The sequence below is a fragment of the Zootermopsis nevadensis genome, unplaced genomic scaffold (genome assembly GCF_977971745.1).
Source record: "Zootermopsis nevadensis isolate Lab colony 2312 unplaced genomic scaffold, Znev_1.0 Znev_ptg000010l, whole genome shotgun sequence".
NCBI classification, from domain to species: Eukaryota; Metazoa; Arthropoda; class Insecta; order Blattodea; family Termopsidae; genus Zootermopsis; species Zootermopsis nevadensis.
In genome coordinates, this window is record NW_028259142.1 from 5,857,301 (window position 1) to 5,873,817 (window position 16,517).

A 16,517-nucleotide genomic window follows, 5' to 3' on the forward strand; every position below is an offset into this window, starting at 1 on the left:
AAATGCACTTCTAAGTTGCACAATACGACAAAATACTATGAGACAAGAACACAGTGGCTAGTGTACAGATGTATAAATTATACTGTAATTGCTGTTACTATTACTAGCATTATCTAAAGAATCCTGTGACACTCAACCTCATGACATACTACTGTGATTGTTACACTGATATTAACTACTGATTTTTAACCCAAAGGATCAAAGTCTGCCATTCAAATTTGTGATGAGCAAGTCCTGATCTTCATAACCTATTTCTTAGAATCATATTGTTATTACCAACCTATCAATTCTAAACTTTCCAAGTAACCGCCAATAACCAAGACTTCAAATCCAAATGCCGTGTGTTTATTTGTCCTATGTGCAAGACATGTATTGCCCATCTCATCTTTCTTAAAAAAATAGAAATTATAAAGTCTTCACTACATTTATTTTTAATTTACTCTGACAATGCACATCTTTAACATTAGCATTGGCATTGGATGACTGTTCATGCTGGAAAAATACTATTAATTATTTCCCTGGAATCTGCTCAATGACAATATACAGGGCATTTTCAATAGAACATCCCAATTTTAATTATAAGCTTAGACTGTTATCTTCTGGGTTATATTGCCATATAGTCTTTGTAGATCAATACCAAAATTTAGAGAACATTCATCTTCTGAAAATGGCAACACAGCTTAGAAATCCACAATCCAAATTTTCAGATCTGTAAAAATCTCAATCCCTCTTTTAATTGCCTGCATTTACCAAAATATATAATGATTATTTTTTGTGTCATTGAACACGGCAGTCTCTAATGAGTGAAAACCAAGTGATAACACTTAAAACAAACACTCTGCATCCAACACCACCCATAGTTACTCATGGTCATGGTGATTAATAGTTAGCATTCATAGCATCTTTAAAAAAAGTTGTCCAAATATGAGTTGAAACAATTCACCACAAGGCAACTTTTTGCTGCTGTAATCACACAATTTTTCTGCGACCCCCACACACATATTCCACTTGTTAACATAAATCATTCATTCTTCTAAAAACCACAGAAACAGAGCATGGACGTATTTCTCTTATCTGTATAACCACAATGGGACTGTTAAATCTGAATTGTGTATGGAAAAAATTTCGCATCTCATCGTATAATCCCGCTATTGACACATCTTACAGACTTTCTGAGACTATGCAGCAATGCTTTTAAAAAAATGTGCAATGTTTCCTGGTGTTCTATCTTCTTTCTCACAGCACTTCTTACTGTTAATATAGTATAGTAATATATACTGATTCGCAACATCTCAAATCTATTCTTTCTCACATGCCAGTGATTTTACCCTTAATTTAATGATGTAACTTCAGAGATAAGACTTTGCTCTTGCTTCTACTACATTCACGTGCCTGTTTCAAGCACTACTGTTTGCTTTATTAGCATGTAAGTTCTGCTCATGAATTGAGTAAAGTCAAACAGCTTCTTCCCACTTTGAATGACTGTAATTATTTTGGAGAAACAAAAACAGCCTTGCAGATAAAATAAAAGTTTCAGCTTGGTCTGCTCTCAACTGTAACCCTAGATTTTATGCTTTTCAAAAGTTTCACTTGGAACAACAGCAAAGGAAATCTTTTGTGCATCAAAATGTTTTATGCTGCCATCTCAAGGCTCTCCACAATACCATTATAAGATGTGAAGTTCAGCTGAATGTAAGGCCTGTTGAATTGTGAAATTACACATTCATCTGGTGTGTTCAAAAGTTTTGGGGTCTAAAAATTTAAATGTCCCAGGATGCTTCCTTTGGTTCCTTTTAAATGCCCAGTGTCATGAAATGCTAAACAAGTCATGACCATTATTTCAAGACCGTTAATTAATCTGTTTATGCATAGTTACTCGAAACTTTCATGCACTCAGATTTTATTTAAAATTCACGATAAAATGCATACCACTACAGGTCTGGTAAAATCTTCCACCAAAAACAATATACTGTTCTGTTGTGAATGCCACCTAATTCAGTACTACTTCAGGATTTTGCAAACACAAGTACTACACATTAATTCTTCCATAGCAGTTATGATGAGTGATATCACGCAGTGCCATTTTTCACATATTTTAGCAAACAAATTTAATTAAAACCGAATGTCTTTCTGATAAGACACCGCATAATCACAGATACTAATTACCTTCCAAAAGTCTGCTATGAATTATAACTACTATACTCAATTCTATTAGAAAAAAATTATAATCTTTGAATGTGTAAAGAAACCCTTAACAGTGATATACTTAATGACAAGTGCAGTATATGAATAAATTTAAATGTTTGTGTTAACAGTGCTTTTTATAATAAAATGATACAACACTATAGTTGTAATATAGTATGAAGCAGGTATGTTTTTATAAGTACCTTACCTAAAATTGCATTAAAAAGCATAAAATGTTACCCAAAAAATATCATAGACCCAATGGCTCAAATCAAGCCTGATCACATTATTACCATTGTCATCATGGATTATGATGATTTGTCTATTCCACTTCCAAGTATAAAATATCGTACAAAAACGAAACACTAAGAAACTGTGGACAACATCTGCTAAACCATTTTATTATAACACATTCATATTAAAAACACTGCGATCCAATACATTGTAACCCTACAGTACTCGAGCATTCCAGACTGAATGAGTCACACCTGATGTTTCTAGTTTTGATGATCATGCCCCACAAATATTCCTTTATCACACGAAAACTGATACAAATATAAAGATGATCATTATTACATATAATGTTACTGCTTTAGTGCAATAAATCTGTCATCAAAACATAAAATCCGACAGTAAAACTCTAAAACACCAATCTCATTTAAACCTATACTGAGTTTCTTCAATACAATTCACAGCCCATTTTTATTACATTCTAACATTATGTATAATCTCATTCTCTGTCTTTGAAATGTAAAGTTCTATGAACAAAATCTTGTGTGCATTTCTTGTTTTGCCATTATTTTACACCAACAACAACCTTCTTAACTACTCTAATTGGTAGAACTGATAGTGGTCCAGAGGTAGCCTACTGTGAATATAGTACTGTACCTTCAGGTTCCATAAATAGTGGCAATTATTATCTGCTCAAGAAGATCCCTGTACCATGGAGTCAGTTAACAATATAATTATAAAGCTCCTTGTCATGTAAATATTATCCTTTGTTATGTTGCTTTAAAAAATGTTTTTACATTCTTCCTTCCAAGTAAGAGACCTCACCTAAATATTATTTAACCCTTTAAAGAACTATGGTAACCATAAGCCCAAATCTGCTTCAACAATCAATAATAATTAATTTTTTATTTGGGTTTTGTACGATGCTCACTGCAAACAATGATTATTTCCTTGAATGGTATTAACCACTTTATCTTTGTTATGGTGAAGTGAGATGTTTTCTTTGATGTACCAACTGAATTCTTAAATATTACTTAGATGGGTTAAAGATACAGTTCCTTCACCAAATAGTATTAAACTGATAAAATCAAGGAGAAAGAGATGGACACACATGGAAAAGAAAAAACCAAACAAAAGTTTGGTTAAAAGGCCTGAAGGGAACAGACCACTTAGAAGACCTACAAATAAGTGGAAGTAAAATTAAAATGGATCTTAGGGAAACAGGGTTTTGGGGGTATGGATTATATTCATATGATTCAGAACAAGGGCCATTGGCAGGCTCTTGTGAACAAAGTAATGAACCTTCAGGTTTCATAAAACGCAGATATTTCTTCACTAGTTGAGTGTACTTCTATCTTCATAAATAGTACTGTGTACCATGGGGTGAGTTAGTTGGTTAAGGCTCGTCAACACTAGTCAAATGCTTCGATTCTAGCAACATAATTTAAAGCGTGTGTCCACATTTAGGCAAGTTCACCGAATGCCAGTAAAATCAAAATCGTATCAACAAAACTAATGCATGTTAGCGTCCATGTAGCTATTGCCCTCCTACTGAGTGAAATATCAACTTTATCAAAAAGAAAATGGAAGAAAAGGAGATCTGTTTGGGCAAGGAAGTGGATTGGGAAAAGGAGTCAGCTCAGTGCATCAAATATCCCTACAATTATGAAAAGTTGGTCTCAGAATGTACAGAATCCTATATAAATCACCTGAGAATTTCAAACAACCCTAGTTCTGGATTGTACACTCTGTGCAACAAAAATCAAGCACTTTAAAGATGTAAGCACACAGTTGGTGTCTTAATTCCAGTCATTCATAATCTCTCTGTATTTGTCCATATGTGGCTTTTCTCTGCCTTCCATTAATTACAAAGATTTATGCCAGATGTCTATTAACGAAAGACACCAACCAGTATGTCTGCCTAATTTGAAGAGAAGTATCAATTAATGTTAATAATTTTTTTGAGTTGTAAGACAGCAAGACCAAAGTGAACAATACACTTTGCTTGGCTACTGACATCCAGTGGTAGCTTTGTCAGTAGTGCAACAGAACAGCATTGATGCAAAGACTGTACGGAAGCCTAAGTCCACAACTGTTTCCTTTTTAATGCATATGTTGTATTTGCACCAACAAAACCTCATTTAAACTATGTATTTATACATTACTCAACTGTATATTTAATAAATGTTATGTGGAACTCACACCAAGAGAAGTTGGAAATGGATACTGAAACATGCAGACTGTTATATTCAAGAAAGAATATGTAATTGCTGTTTGCAAACCATGCACAGTCTAGTAACTCTTAATTAACAAGCAAAAAGTAATCAGTTTTATCATTCGCATTATTGCAGTATTATCTGTGCAAAGCTAGATGTGAGAAGAAAGCAGGAATTTATTTTATTTATCCTTAAATTATTCACTGGCATTCTGATTTCAAGGTTCCATGCTCAAATCTGACTGTAGACAAACAATTTTTCTTGCAACAAGCATATACTTTAGAAATTATTTTTCTGTGAAGTGTACCAGTTACTTATCACATTTATTTGCAAGGGTAAAATTTTGTCAACACCATACACAACATTTTATATTATTTGTTACTGCTTGAAATTCAGTATTAAATTCTTCTGTGATTATTTTAACAACACTATCAGTGGTTCAGAAAATACAGCATCAAATGACAGGATAGATAATGAATTTGAATGGCTATGGAAAGAATTGTGAACAGAAGATATTCCTTCCAATCAAAATGATAGTCTGACATGCCAGCTTTACATAAGGAAAACTAAAGAGATAAGATTCCTAGCTCCTCGACACCCAAAAGTTTAGTATGGCTGTCCTTAATTACCTTACATTCTTACAGGAGTGAAACTTTACTTATCAAACCGAGTGCCGAAGACATTATCTTGCTCCAAGACAAATGTAATAAAAAAGCAAGGTTTACAATTTGTACTCTTGACCTAGTTTCAACACAATGATTTAATCAATAATTTTCAAATATGCAGATCAAACAGTATGCATGGAGAAAACTACAAATGCATATAAATTTTTGTTCAGAAAACTCAAGAGAAGACAGTACTCGGTATATTTAGGAATAAATTAAAGTTAGTGTTAAAGAAACTTATTGTGAAGATGTGACCTGAACTGAACAAGGCTTTCATAATGTTGTTATGGACCTGAGAATGGGTGTCCAACCAACACACCATTCCAATTGGAGTGGCATCACAGCTGGCCAGTAGCACCATGTGTGTAATTACTAAAACCTTCTGGCATGTTCTGCTAGTTTTTCTGAGATGATAGAAAGACAGGGAGTGTCACAGAACAATCACCAGTTCTTTAAATACAAGCTTCTGCAACCAACTAAAGTAGTTGTAGTAGGTGTAAAACAGCGAGCAAGGTGTCAAATTCTACGCCACTAAACAATCTGTGTGTGTGTGGGGGGGGGGGCCTTGAGAACAGCACTGTAAAAGCTGTATACTGGCACAAGTGCAACTGGATAGAGCACACATGAGTGAAGAATTTTACAAGAGAAGAAGTTTGACTCACAGACAGACTGAGGGATGAGAAAAATAATAGAGGACCATTATTTCAAGTGCGGTGACAAAGCATAATGAACTTTAACAGTTTAATAAATCCATCAGCTACAAAGAACCCGCATGTAATCAATGCTACATGTTACAATATGTTACAGACTTTCAGCTGCCAAAACAGTGCACTTCTCAGTTCAGCTTCTCTATCAGTCAAATAACTAACAGCAGTTCCAGAAGAAGTTTGCACTGTACTGTTACATACTGGAATTATACTGCCTCAATTCCAAAGATCACTAATACAACTTACAAGTATCCAAACACCAATTTCATAAAATTATATATTCTGAAAATAATATTTAATGACAACACTACAGTATATTTCTTTCACGTATAAACTCTTATTAGAAAACAATGTTTCACCGAAACTAAAATAAAATCCTGCTTGTGGACCAATCCTGAGCCAGTTCAGTTTTAATTTACACTCAAAAACCTGTTGCATAAGTTATATTTTATACTACTTTTCTGTCTTGGTCATCCAAATAAAATATGCACTAAATAGATCCTTGACTAGTTCAATCCAACTCACTCACAAATAAATTTCTGTTAAGTTAAAATTTAACTCTATCCTCCCAAACATTTTTTCCTAAAATGGTAACATTTCAAAAGGTCACCACGTCAGAAACTTTACTCCCACCACAAATTAAAAATATCACTTCTGGTACTTTTTAATATACAAACAAGATATCACATGAAATTTCTCGTGTCTAGCTGCAATGCTTCATTCAGCATTATGGAAAAAAAAGACAAACACAGTACACAGTAGAGCGCTTATTATCCAGGAACCAGATACCCACAGTCTCAGATTATCTCTAATATGTAATTATATTTTTCTTAACTACTCACAGAACTGAATTTCTCCAGCTGTTGACATATTACTTTACTTCATGGCAAATCAAGATGACATTATGTTGACCTTTTACAAATTCATGGGTACATAAAAAAGGCCAACAGAAAAAGCAAACAAAAATGATGGGCCTTCTGATAAAATAACTGTAACACAGCCTTAAGACTGTGCATGTGACATGTTGTAAATTGGAGTTTAAATGTTTATGAGTTCTGTCTTTATACAACACACAAATACTTCTTCTTTGTGTCTTCTATGTCTATAACCTATGAGAAAATGAAAAAGAATTTCTCAAACCTTGCTGTATTCTGTGTGATGGCGGCCCCTGCTGTATCGAGAAGCGATTCAGACCCCCCTGACACACAGTTAGGTTGCTCGGCCATAGACGCTCTGCATGGAGTCAATCATGCCACAATCAAACTATTCCTGTCAACAAGAAGACAATAGGTGGAATTCACATACGAATAACTATGATATCCAATAATCAACCTGATTCACCTTGCCAGTAATAAAAGCTTTGTATTTACAATAGCTTATTCTATAAATAGTTCTGTAGTCTTAATATATGACAAAGCCTCTAAAAATTGACTGGATGCGATCTGAAATACTTCTGAAACTTGATTACTCAATATGTTTTCCAAATTAATTACTTGAGGCTTATATTCTCAAAACCATGACCGGCCAAGAAAGTGATGCACAGAACTAGTCAAAACTTATAAATACGGGGAACATTAAATTACTTCCGAGGTCACCAAGGCCTCCTGTTTAAGCTCTAACACTCTTACGACGACAAATAATCAAATGACGGAATGATATGCAGTCTATTTCTGTCCGTACGACACAGTCGTGCAAGCTAGTCAACAACATCCAATCGATTATAAGTTAAAGGCACTTCGCTATTATATTCCCAATCGCTCAACACAAATATCACGTATTACAATTAATTCGGAACATGATGTCCCTCAAACATGGCCAATAAACTACACACCAATACAACCTTAGAGGGACCCTTCTTTTACAAGAACATACACGGACAAAAGGACTCAGACCCACCATTATTACGAACTTGCTTCTCGTTTTCCAAGGCCTCGAAAAACAGCTACAAACTATTACCTGAAAACAAAAACAAACTGACAGCTAGGCACTAATGCCTACCTCCTTGCGTGATCCGAAATATCGAAGATTTTTCCGCATTAAAGTTGATAAATGAAAGGCCAAAATGTATCATCAGTTCGTTTATCATTGCTCACCCTCCAGCCAAACGCTTCAAAATCACACTGATTGTGAAAAGGTCCTAGCAATGGAGCCGTGCTCCTTCAAATATAGTTCCATAATTAATTTTTATTACGAAATCTGGTAGAAGTTACAAAATTTGAAACGTGACAAGTATTATACATCAATTTTTCTATATATTTTTCGAAAAGGATTAGTCCAATAATGTCCCAAACGTTTTAAAATTGCACAATTTCACAGCTGTTCACTCGCTATCAATACGCACTAAACATGCCTCACAACTGCTGACTGGCAAAATATCGATACATGGTCGATGCCAACATACTAACAAATGTATCTAATATTTATTATCATATAAACATATGGCATACTCACTACCAAAATATTTTTAATCATTCAATAGCATTAGCCATAATATGCAAGTCCAATACGTGTTTTGACAACTACTACTATTTTGCATGAAAACAAATAAAATCGATATCTATGAGAGTACTGATTGAAATATATCGATATCTCTTTATTTGTACATGTGGCGGGAAGCTGAACTCCCCCTTTCAATTTTCTAAATCACTGTTTTTACCAGTGATATTATAATATACTGTTTTACTGTCTGACTTACGCCATGGCTCTATATTTCTTGAAGGCCCTTGGCGACCTCACATGGGAGGATTATTTAGCTATTTAGACATTTGGTATAACTCGAATGAGTGAGCAACCATCGCAAGGTCTCTACCTACACAGAAAGATGCAGATAAATATCCATGCTTTGGGAGGGTTTCGAACTCACGATCTGTGTTTAAGCAATTAAGGCCCATGCCCCAGACCATGTGATCTCTGCGACGAATATAATGTGCTATATACATACAAATAAGTAATATTTTTAACACTTTTCTTTGTGATATTATAGACCATTTTGTTTTCTAAAATACTGTAACAAGTTCTGAATTCAACTGACCTGGGTCAAGATCCAGTGGCAGATACCTGTGAACACAATAATGACAGTAGACCCTGACAGCAAAAAGAACACTGGAAACTTTTTGACAGCTGACATAACTCCACACCAAAGATTCTGCACATCATCATTCAGAATCTATATTGCATCATAATTCTTGTTCTCTTAAACTTAGACCTTGACAGTTTCATCTATTATTGTAGTCCAATTTCCAGTTCTCTCCCCACAGATCAACTTCTCCTGTAGGATGCAACCCTATCCTTCTTTCTTCTGTTTAATCTCCATTTCATTATATCTGCTTTATGATATGCTTTCTTTTCCCTTTATCTTTCTGTCATAACCCCTAATTAAATCTGAAGTGTGAAAATGATTGTCTTCTATGACGTTGTGCCATGTGGTCTGGTCTACCAGGCTACATAATGCAACATCCCAGAAAGCAGTCATCTTTATACTTGCAGCAATGAGAACCTGAAATCTCACCTAAATTCAGATTACTTGCTTTGGTATGATAAAAAATATGCTGCAATGTCTAACACTTTCCTCCTGGTGTAGGCCTACAGCACAAACAAGGACAACTAAGTATCGGCTTGGCAGCCAGGGTTAGATATCAAACAGGAGTAGGGATCTTCTCACACTGGTTTTGGGATCAATACAGCTTGCAATCAAATGGATACTGCAGAATATTTCCTTTGTGGTAAAGAAAGTAAAAGAGACCATTTCATTTCAGCTAATATGTCAATATGTTTCTTAGGCACTAAAGTATACAGTCTGGATTGATCACAGAGTCCAAATTCATTCTTATGCTATTTAAGGATGGTGTTTCAATTGCAAAGACCGTACATAACTGTGTGAAACAGAAAGGTTATCATAAACAATAACAAAGCAGGCATAGCCTAGAGGATGAGGTCCTCTAAAAGTACTGGAGAGCACTAAGAAATGCCATTTGAAGGTCTTAGGCTCGAGGAAGAGAAAATTCCCTTTGGCTGATGTGGAAGGGGACCGAGCGGCTGCCAGGATAAGCAGCCAAGCCAGCTAGGCTGGGCAGGGCACTCTCTTGTTCTGAGGGCGAGAAATCGTCCCCGAAGGCAGATGAACTACCTAATGTAGTCAACCGCATAGAATCAGGCAGGCAAGGGGAAACCACCTGATTATATTCCCTAGAGAGAGCTTCATGGATGGACGATTCCAACCCATGAAGTGCCACCATGCCCTGTTAAGGGTCAAGGACAGAGAAGGAGGAGGCATAGCCTATTTCTACATATTATCTTGACATTCACCATGAGAGACTGGAGAAACACATGACAGTCCTCAATCACAATATCCCATAACCTAGTTGATTTTCAAACTGGGAGCTAATGCAAAGTCTATGCCAACATGGCTGGTTCTCCCCTGAATCACTGCGCAGCCAGTGTTGGAAGGCATTGAGCTATCTCGGTACTAGTCTTCTGGGTTGTAACATCATGTGAACTTGTATATAGTCCACACTGCGCTACTACCCAGAAGACTAACACAAGTCTGTATAGGTAGTAAATATGTCTTTCCTATTCAGAAGGTTCTGAAACAATCTGACAACGTCTCTGTAATGAAATGAAATATATTGTAATGTAATGTAATGTAATAATTATTATATAAGATACGTACTTGTGATATTCTAAAACGTTTTTACCAGCACAAAATTATCTACTCCACGATGCACTTCTTCTACAAGCGATTCACAGCTCAGTTCTTTCCGCAATAACGAAAGCGGATTGTTGACGGCATTAATGTAACACGACAATGCCGAGTAAACACGACGTTCCATAGGTAACCATTGTTGTCGATTTATTGATACGGATCTTACACATTTTCGTTACACGTTTTCCTTTCACTTTTTTGCCGAATGACCCTTCCGTATAGAAGAATTTACGTCAAAAAACATCAGCTTCTATTCTATGATGGTGGTAATGATTTAGGGAGTTAAAACATAAATACCATAAAGAAAAACACTGCAACTATATTACATGTGCGCAGGATATGTAGCATGTATGGGGAAATAAGAAAGGTATTAAGAACAATAATATGAACATAACAATAATCATGTATAAATGCCTACCACTGGGATTTGAATTAAAATAGCAATAAAACGATATATAGTGGCATTATGGTTAGTCACAATTTAGTTGTTTTTTTAACGAAATCAGCCATGTTCTTAAGCTGTGATGATTTTTGTAACAGTTTATAGAAATCATTGGAAAAATAAGGATGTTTATGTCATCTCTGACTTGCGTGGTGTCAGATAATGACATCGCACGGTTGAAGTAACTATTATGGCGAAACTTAGCACATGATATGACGTTATGAGTAAACCATTGTGTGTTATGCAGTGCATGCATACAATTCAGCTGAAACAAAAGCAACTGACATGTTATTTATTTGTAAACGCTGAAACATTTACAGGTACCAAACGTGTTTTCGCTATTGTGTGACTTTTCAAATCAGGAGTGGGCAAAATAAATTCATCCCGTAATATTCAGATAACTTATAAAACGGAATTTCATTCAGTTTTACTTTGTCATAGATAAATATTTTAGTCGAATAAAAACATAAATTTCGATATAAATAATCGCTTAGGGTTCCCAGTACACTTATTTGCCATTTTTATTTACTATACCTATCAACGAATGGGGACTATTCCGAATTCTATTTGATATGTGTCTTCCTAACGTCTTGAGAAAAGTAATCAAATTTTAAAAATGCCTGACAATTAACAAGAAACTGCAATGTAAGGAAAGTACAGCAAATAAACATTTTAGATAAGCTCACCCGTCAAGCGGTCGTCGAAGAATATTCGAAAAGTTAAGGCAGAGATCGCCAACCCTGTGCCCGCGGGGACCTTGTTGCCCTCGTAAGGGTCTGTGGGACCCTCTCCACAAGAATCTGAAAATATTCAAAATTATTTAACGATTAGTCAGTGATGATCGCCAAACAATTGGTGATTACCGCCATATGGACAGAATCTTTATGCAGTGCCGAGTAATTATATATGTTTATTATAATGTTATCACATGTCACATTAATTGAGGTATTTGGGTGTAAGTCATGGCGACATTTCCTACAAAAATGGTTTGTTACTTTTCCTTAGGCAGGCTTACTTTTGTGAGATGGAGCATGCCAAAACAGTGTTTTGGAAATTGTCTTGAAGAAAGAATGCAAGATACGTAGAAATCCATCCGTATTCCCCCCCCCCCCCCATTTAGTATTTTTGGGTATTAATACCGTTCCTGCTTTTAGTTTTAAGCTTCTCCCGATTGTCCGCCGCAGGCAAAAAGTAGCGATCTCCTTGTTGAGATGAAATATCCTATCGCTTACAAGGAATCCACATACCGATCGATTTAATAATTTAAACGGAAAGTTTAAATTATGAAATATGTAATTTTCTACATTCCACGAAGGCCTTTAGGTTGGGAAACGTGCCACACGGTTAGTTTTTCTCGCCTTCATAAAATGCGGATCGTTAAATTGACGAAATAAGGGTCATATTGTGGCTAGAATCTACAGTCAGCATAATCAAAAGATGATCTCTCAGCAGAAAAAGTTTCTGCTCGTACGAAAGAACGCGGAAGAATTACTGCATTCTTTTGAAAGCTAAATTGTGTTGAATTTGCAATTCTTGACTGTGTATTGTCCTGGCTGTCTGCAGACTGTCTCTCAGTTCACACTTCACCAGGGCAGCAGCGAGATGAGGTCTTTCGGACATGTCGTTATTTTAGTTGCTGCGGTGTGTGTAAGTTACAGGTATAGTCTTTCAAGTTTCTTATATCCACTAAAATCACTGTTCTGTATCATATCTCAGCTGTATCACTGCTACAGAGCACTGTGTAAACTATATATTCTTCTTTATTTCAGTGTGAGTGATGAACACTCAAATGCATTGGACTTTGGCCCACTTATTCCTCCAAAGCTTGGAGATAATCTGCCACCGACTGAATCATTCCCTTGCGTGTGTGGAGTATTTCTGACTGGACAGTTCGTAAAGGGCAGCCGAGATCCACCAAGAGGAAATGCCGCACTTCTCCACGAGAACTCCGACCCTCTTCCTTGTAACCCGTTCGGCAACAAGCAGTGCACTAATAAGTGCTTGGACCTTGTGAGTATAATGCACTAACACACTACTGCAAGTTCTTTCAAGTGTCACAGTTTTAGATAGTTTCTAACTACGCGTAACATTTTCTCGATATGATGGTAACGAATGATAATTATCAGAAACCTTTCAAAAATGACAAAAACTTCAGTTGGAATAACCAAACTCATAGACTGGGAATTGAATCCAGGACCTAATAAATATGAAACACCACCACTGTCCAAAATATGAAAAATTTATCATAATAAAGCAAGCGATATTTCATAAAATGCCAAAACACACACACAATGTTCTCCCTTATAAATTAGTAGCATGTACACAAGTCAGTCATGAACAGAAAGCCGTTACTTTCCTTTCCAGATTGTGAAACATCTACCAAACAGTGCAGCAATTCTGTGTGGTTCTATTGACAGAGACTGCCATAAGGAGCGAGTAAGTAAAAAGTTATATTATTGATAAAACAAAATGGGTCTCAAAGAATACTGTACATGTTGGTCACAGAAGTACACTTACATTTGTATAATAATACACAAGAAAAGTATTCTCACATGCAAAGGGACTGGTCACCACCTATTTTAAAGGATTATCCTGGAATTTATCTGGAGGAACTGAATGAAACCATGAGAAATCTGCTAATATTGCTAGCTTCTTAACCAAGCATCTAACCCCAGACTTCCAGAATATGATGCGGTAGTGCTCAACCGTAACACTTCACAGAGAACAGAATATTCATCATCTGGTGACCCAACACTCGTACTTACACCTTAACTCGGGTCATATTCAGATGCACTGGTCAATGAAGTAAATTGTCATTTATTACACCAAATAAACAGAAACACCAATCAGCTAAAAAGATTATTCTTTCAATTTTATCTCTCCATATTTTATTTCTATACTTCAACACAGGAAATTTCATTTCAAGTTATTTTATCACTGATAGGTACATACTGGTATTTTAATATTCGTAACTTTTAATAATTCAACTGTTAGATAATATTCATGTACATTATAATCAATAGGATTGAGGTTTTCATGGTGGTGAGTCCGAAGATGGCTGTCATCTGCGCAACAACACAGAAGACAGCCATCTTCTTATAATCGACAGTTTTCTTAAGGTAATGAAAATATTATATCCCTGAGAATGACCCAAAAAGTTTAAAAATGTTGAGTAATAAATACATTATTATAATTGCTTTGATATTGATTATCATGTTTTGCATTTAATGGCTTTAATTACTTAATTGCTATACACAAAATGCAATGACTAAGAAGCTATGTTTTAGAATCACACATTTCAAGTTACAGACAGTCATCAGTCACTATCATTGCACCAAAATATCTTAACAAACAAACAAAGGCATCGGGATCTGTATATAAACATTGAAATACATATCAGGAGGGATTTGAGCTGAGAACACTATTTAAATGTGTTTAAGGTTTTCAGATTCATAGTGATCCATTAAAAAACTATCCTCTTAAATTTTGGGCATAATTTTATCAACAATAGTAAGCTACGTTGTCTTTTTATTTTACCTCACATTTTGTCCCTTCAGCCCCTATTGCTATAGTAATGTGTGCAGATATGTACTGTACAACAGATGGAAAGGTAGAAAAATATAGTAATTAAACACCAAGAAGAAAACACTACCAGTTTTCAGTAAAAACAGTTAAGGAAAAATACTGACACTGTTAACATTATAACACGTTCTTTTACAGGCTTACCTGTTTATCAAGAACTGCAATGATACTTGGATTAACACAAACCTGTCAGCCGGAAGGGAATACTGCTGCAAGGATGGCAAGCCATACAAATGCCCAATTCTGTCCTAAACTCCTCTCTTTCTTATTCATTGGTAGGGACACATAATTATTTGGTATCTTACAATTTTAGTATGAACTTCTGTAATATCATGCTGTACTTCTGACATTAATTACTTGTAAATATAATAAATTAAACTCTCTGGTATAAGAACCTGAAGACTCAACATCATTAAAATAAACTCTTACTGGTGAATCCAATCCTGTCCCACATAAACTCTTATCATATGGTAAGTTTTAACATATCCTTCACCTCCATTTGGATATTCTGACTGATCAAATTCTACAAGATTTCCCACCAAAATTGTGCATGTTCTCTATTTCTCTTACCATAGTTACAGAACATGTCCAACCCATCATAACTTCCTTCAATTAACTTTACTTGTGACATACCATTGTGTATTTTTATTTTTAAAGTATTTTTTCTTAATTATGGAACAGGAAAAAGTCACATGAAATGATATTTAGTGAACAGACAGACAGCTTCGCTTCTAGAGTACTGGTTTAGGCAAAAACTTCCACACAACTTTGGATGAGTAAGCAGGCGCATTGTCATAGTAGATTTATCACTTGCCTGATTCTCTCTTTTGCAACCATTTGTTATCATTTTGGTCTTGCTGTACAGTGAGCTACATTTCTTCTATCACGGCAAGAAGCAAGACAATTGTGACAATTTGTACTACTTTCAGGGCCATAACCATGTTTCATTACCTGCTGTAATATTTTTTACATTCATATTGAAGATGACAACTGCTATGTTTGTTGAAACATTGGTTAACAACAAACATTCAATGCGGCTCTCACATGAAAGCCACAATTCTACACTAATGACACACTTTTTCTGCTGATTAATAGGCATCCAAGATGATTGTCACTTTTGACAGAAAAACTGTAAAAAAATGATGGAACCTCTCCAGACTTCATGCTTGGCTTACTGTTGCACTGCCAAACACCACTCACATGTACAGCTTTGGTCACCATCTTTCTATTGTGGCAAAATTTTATCAGACACCATTAAGTCAAAACATACCAAAACACAGTGATGGTCAATGTCATCATAAATTACTCAAATAATGGACTGAACCGTAAACATGCCTGGATATGTGGTAACATGTCAGGACATGTTCACTGCAGAAGCAAGTCCTACACTGTACTAATTATCGGATATAAAGAATCAATCTTAATATGTACTTTATGGTCAGGCCTTGCAGATGTTATATTAACAACTGCACAAGCTACATGCTTATTTTGCAGAACATGCAGGTTAAACACTGCAGTTTATATTCACACTCTAATTCACCTATACAAGCAACAGAAGTAACATCATATTTAAAAACAAACCAAAATCTTGAGAACAAATCTAAGAATCACTTTTCAGACATAACTTTTCCTCAGCACACATGAATCTGAAATCCATATGAAGTTACAGTTGGTGAGACATCTCCTTTCTATAAAATCGCACAAGTCCTTGTTGAAACTTCCTCTCCTTAAAATTAAGTTAAAGTTGAAGTAGAAGTAGTAGTAGTAGTAGGGTTAGGTTAGGTAATG

At 35.4% G+C, this 16,517-nt stretch overlaps 2 protein-coding genes across 11 annotated transcripts in view; one reads left to right on the top strand and one right to left on the bottom strand.

The window, feature by feature from the left end:
* The window catches only part of ctrip (E3 ubiquitin-protein ligase ctrip), a 66,124-nt gene extending 54,269 nt beyond the window's left edge, over nucleotides 1-11,855 (bottom strand). For 3 of the 9 annotated variants that reach the window (XM_087346330.1, XM_087346329.1, XM_087346322.1), the window contains exons 1-2: nucleotides 8,002-8,357; nucleotides 7,144-7,272 (exon numbers count right to left, since the gene is read on the bottom strand). In XM_087346330.1, the coding sequence (XP_087202456.1) occupies nucleotides 7,144-7,229 (86 nt within the window). In that variant the 5' untranslated portion in view covers nucleotides 7,230-7,272; nucleotides 8,002-8,357. Of the gene's footprint in view, nucleotides 1-7,143; nucleotides 7,273-7,899; nucleotides 7,924-8,001; nucleotides 8,358-8,454; nucleotides 8,476-11,833 lie in introns of those variants that run through there. The other 6 variants (XM_087346328.1, XM_087346326.1, XM_087346327.1 and 3 more) reach the window with 4 other exon arrangements.
* Fcp3C (Follicle cell protein 3C) lies at nucleotides 10,992-15,101 on the top strand. 2 transcript variants are annotated; one of them, XM_022083167.2, is made up of 5 exons: nucleotides 10,992-11,072; nucleotides 12,711-12,805; nucleotides 12,917-13,157; nucleotides 13,512-13,583; nucleotides 14,868-15,101. In XM_022083167.2, the coding sequence occupies exons 1-5, from the start codon at nucleotides 11,052-11,054 to the stop codon at nucleotides 14,979-14,981; spliced, it is 543 nt and encodes a 180-aa protein (XP_021938859.1). In that variant the 5' UTR covers nucleotides 10,992-11,051; the 3' UTR covers nucleotides 14,982-15,101. The 2 variants fall into 2 exon arrangements, with proteins under 2 accessions (XP_021938859.1, XP_021938947.1); XM_022083255.2 differs by lacking the exon at nucleotides 10,992-11,072 and adding an exon at nucleotides 11,383-11,467.
* The last annotated feature ends 1,416 nt before the right edge of the window (nucleotides 15,102-16,517 follow it).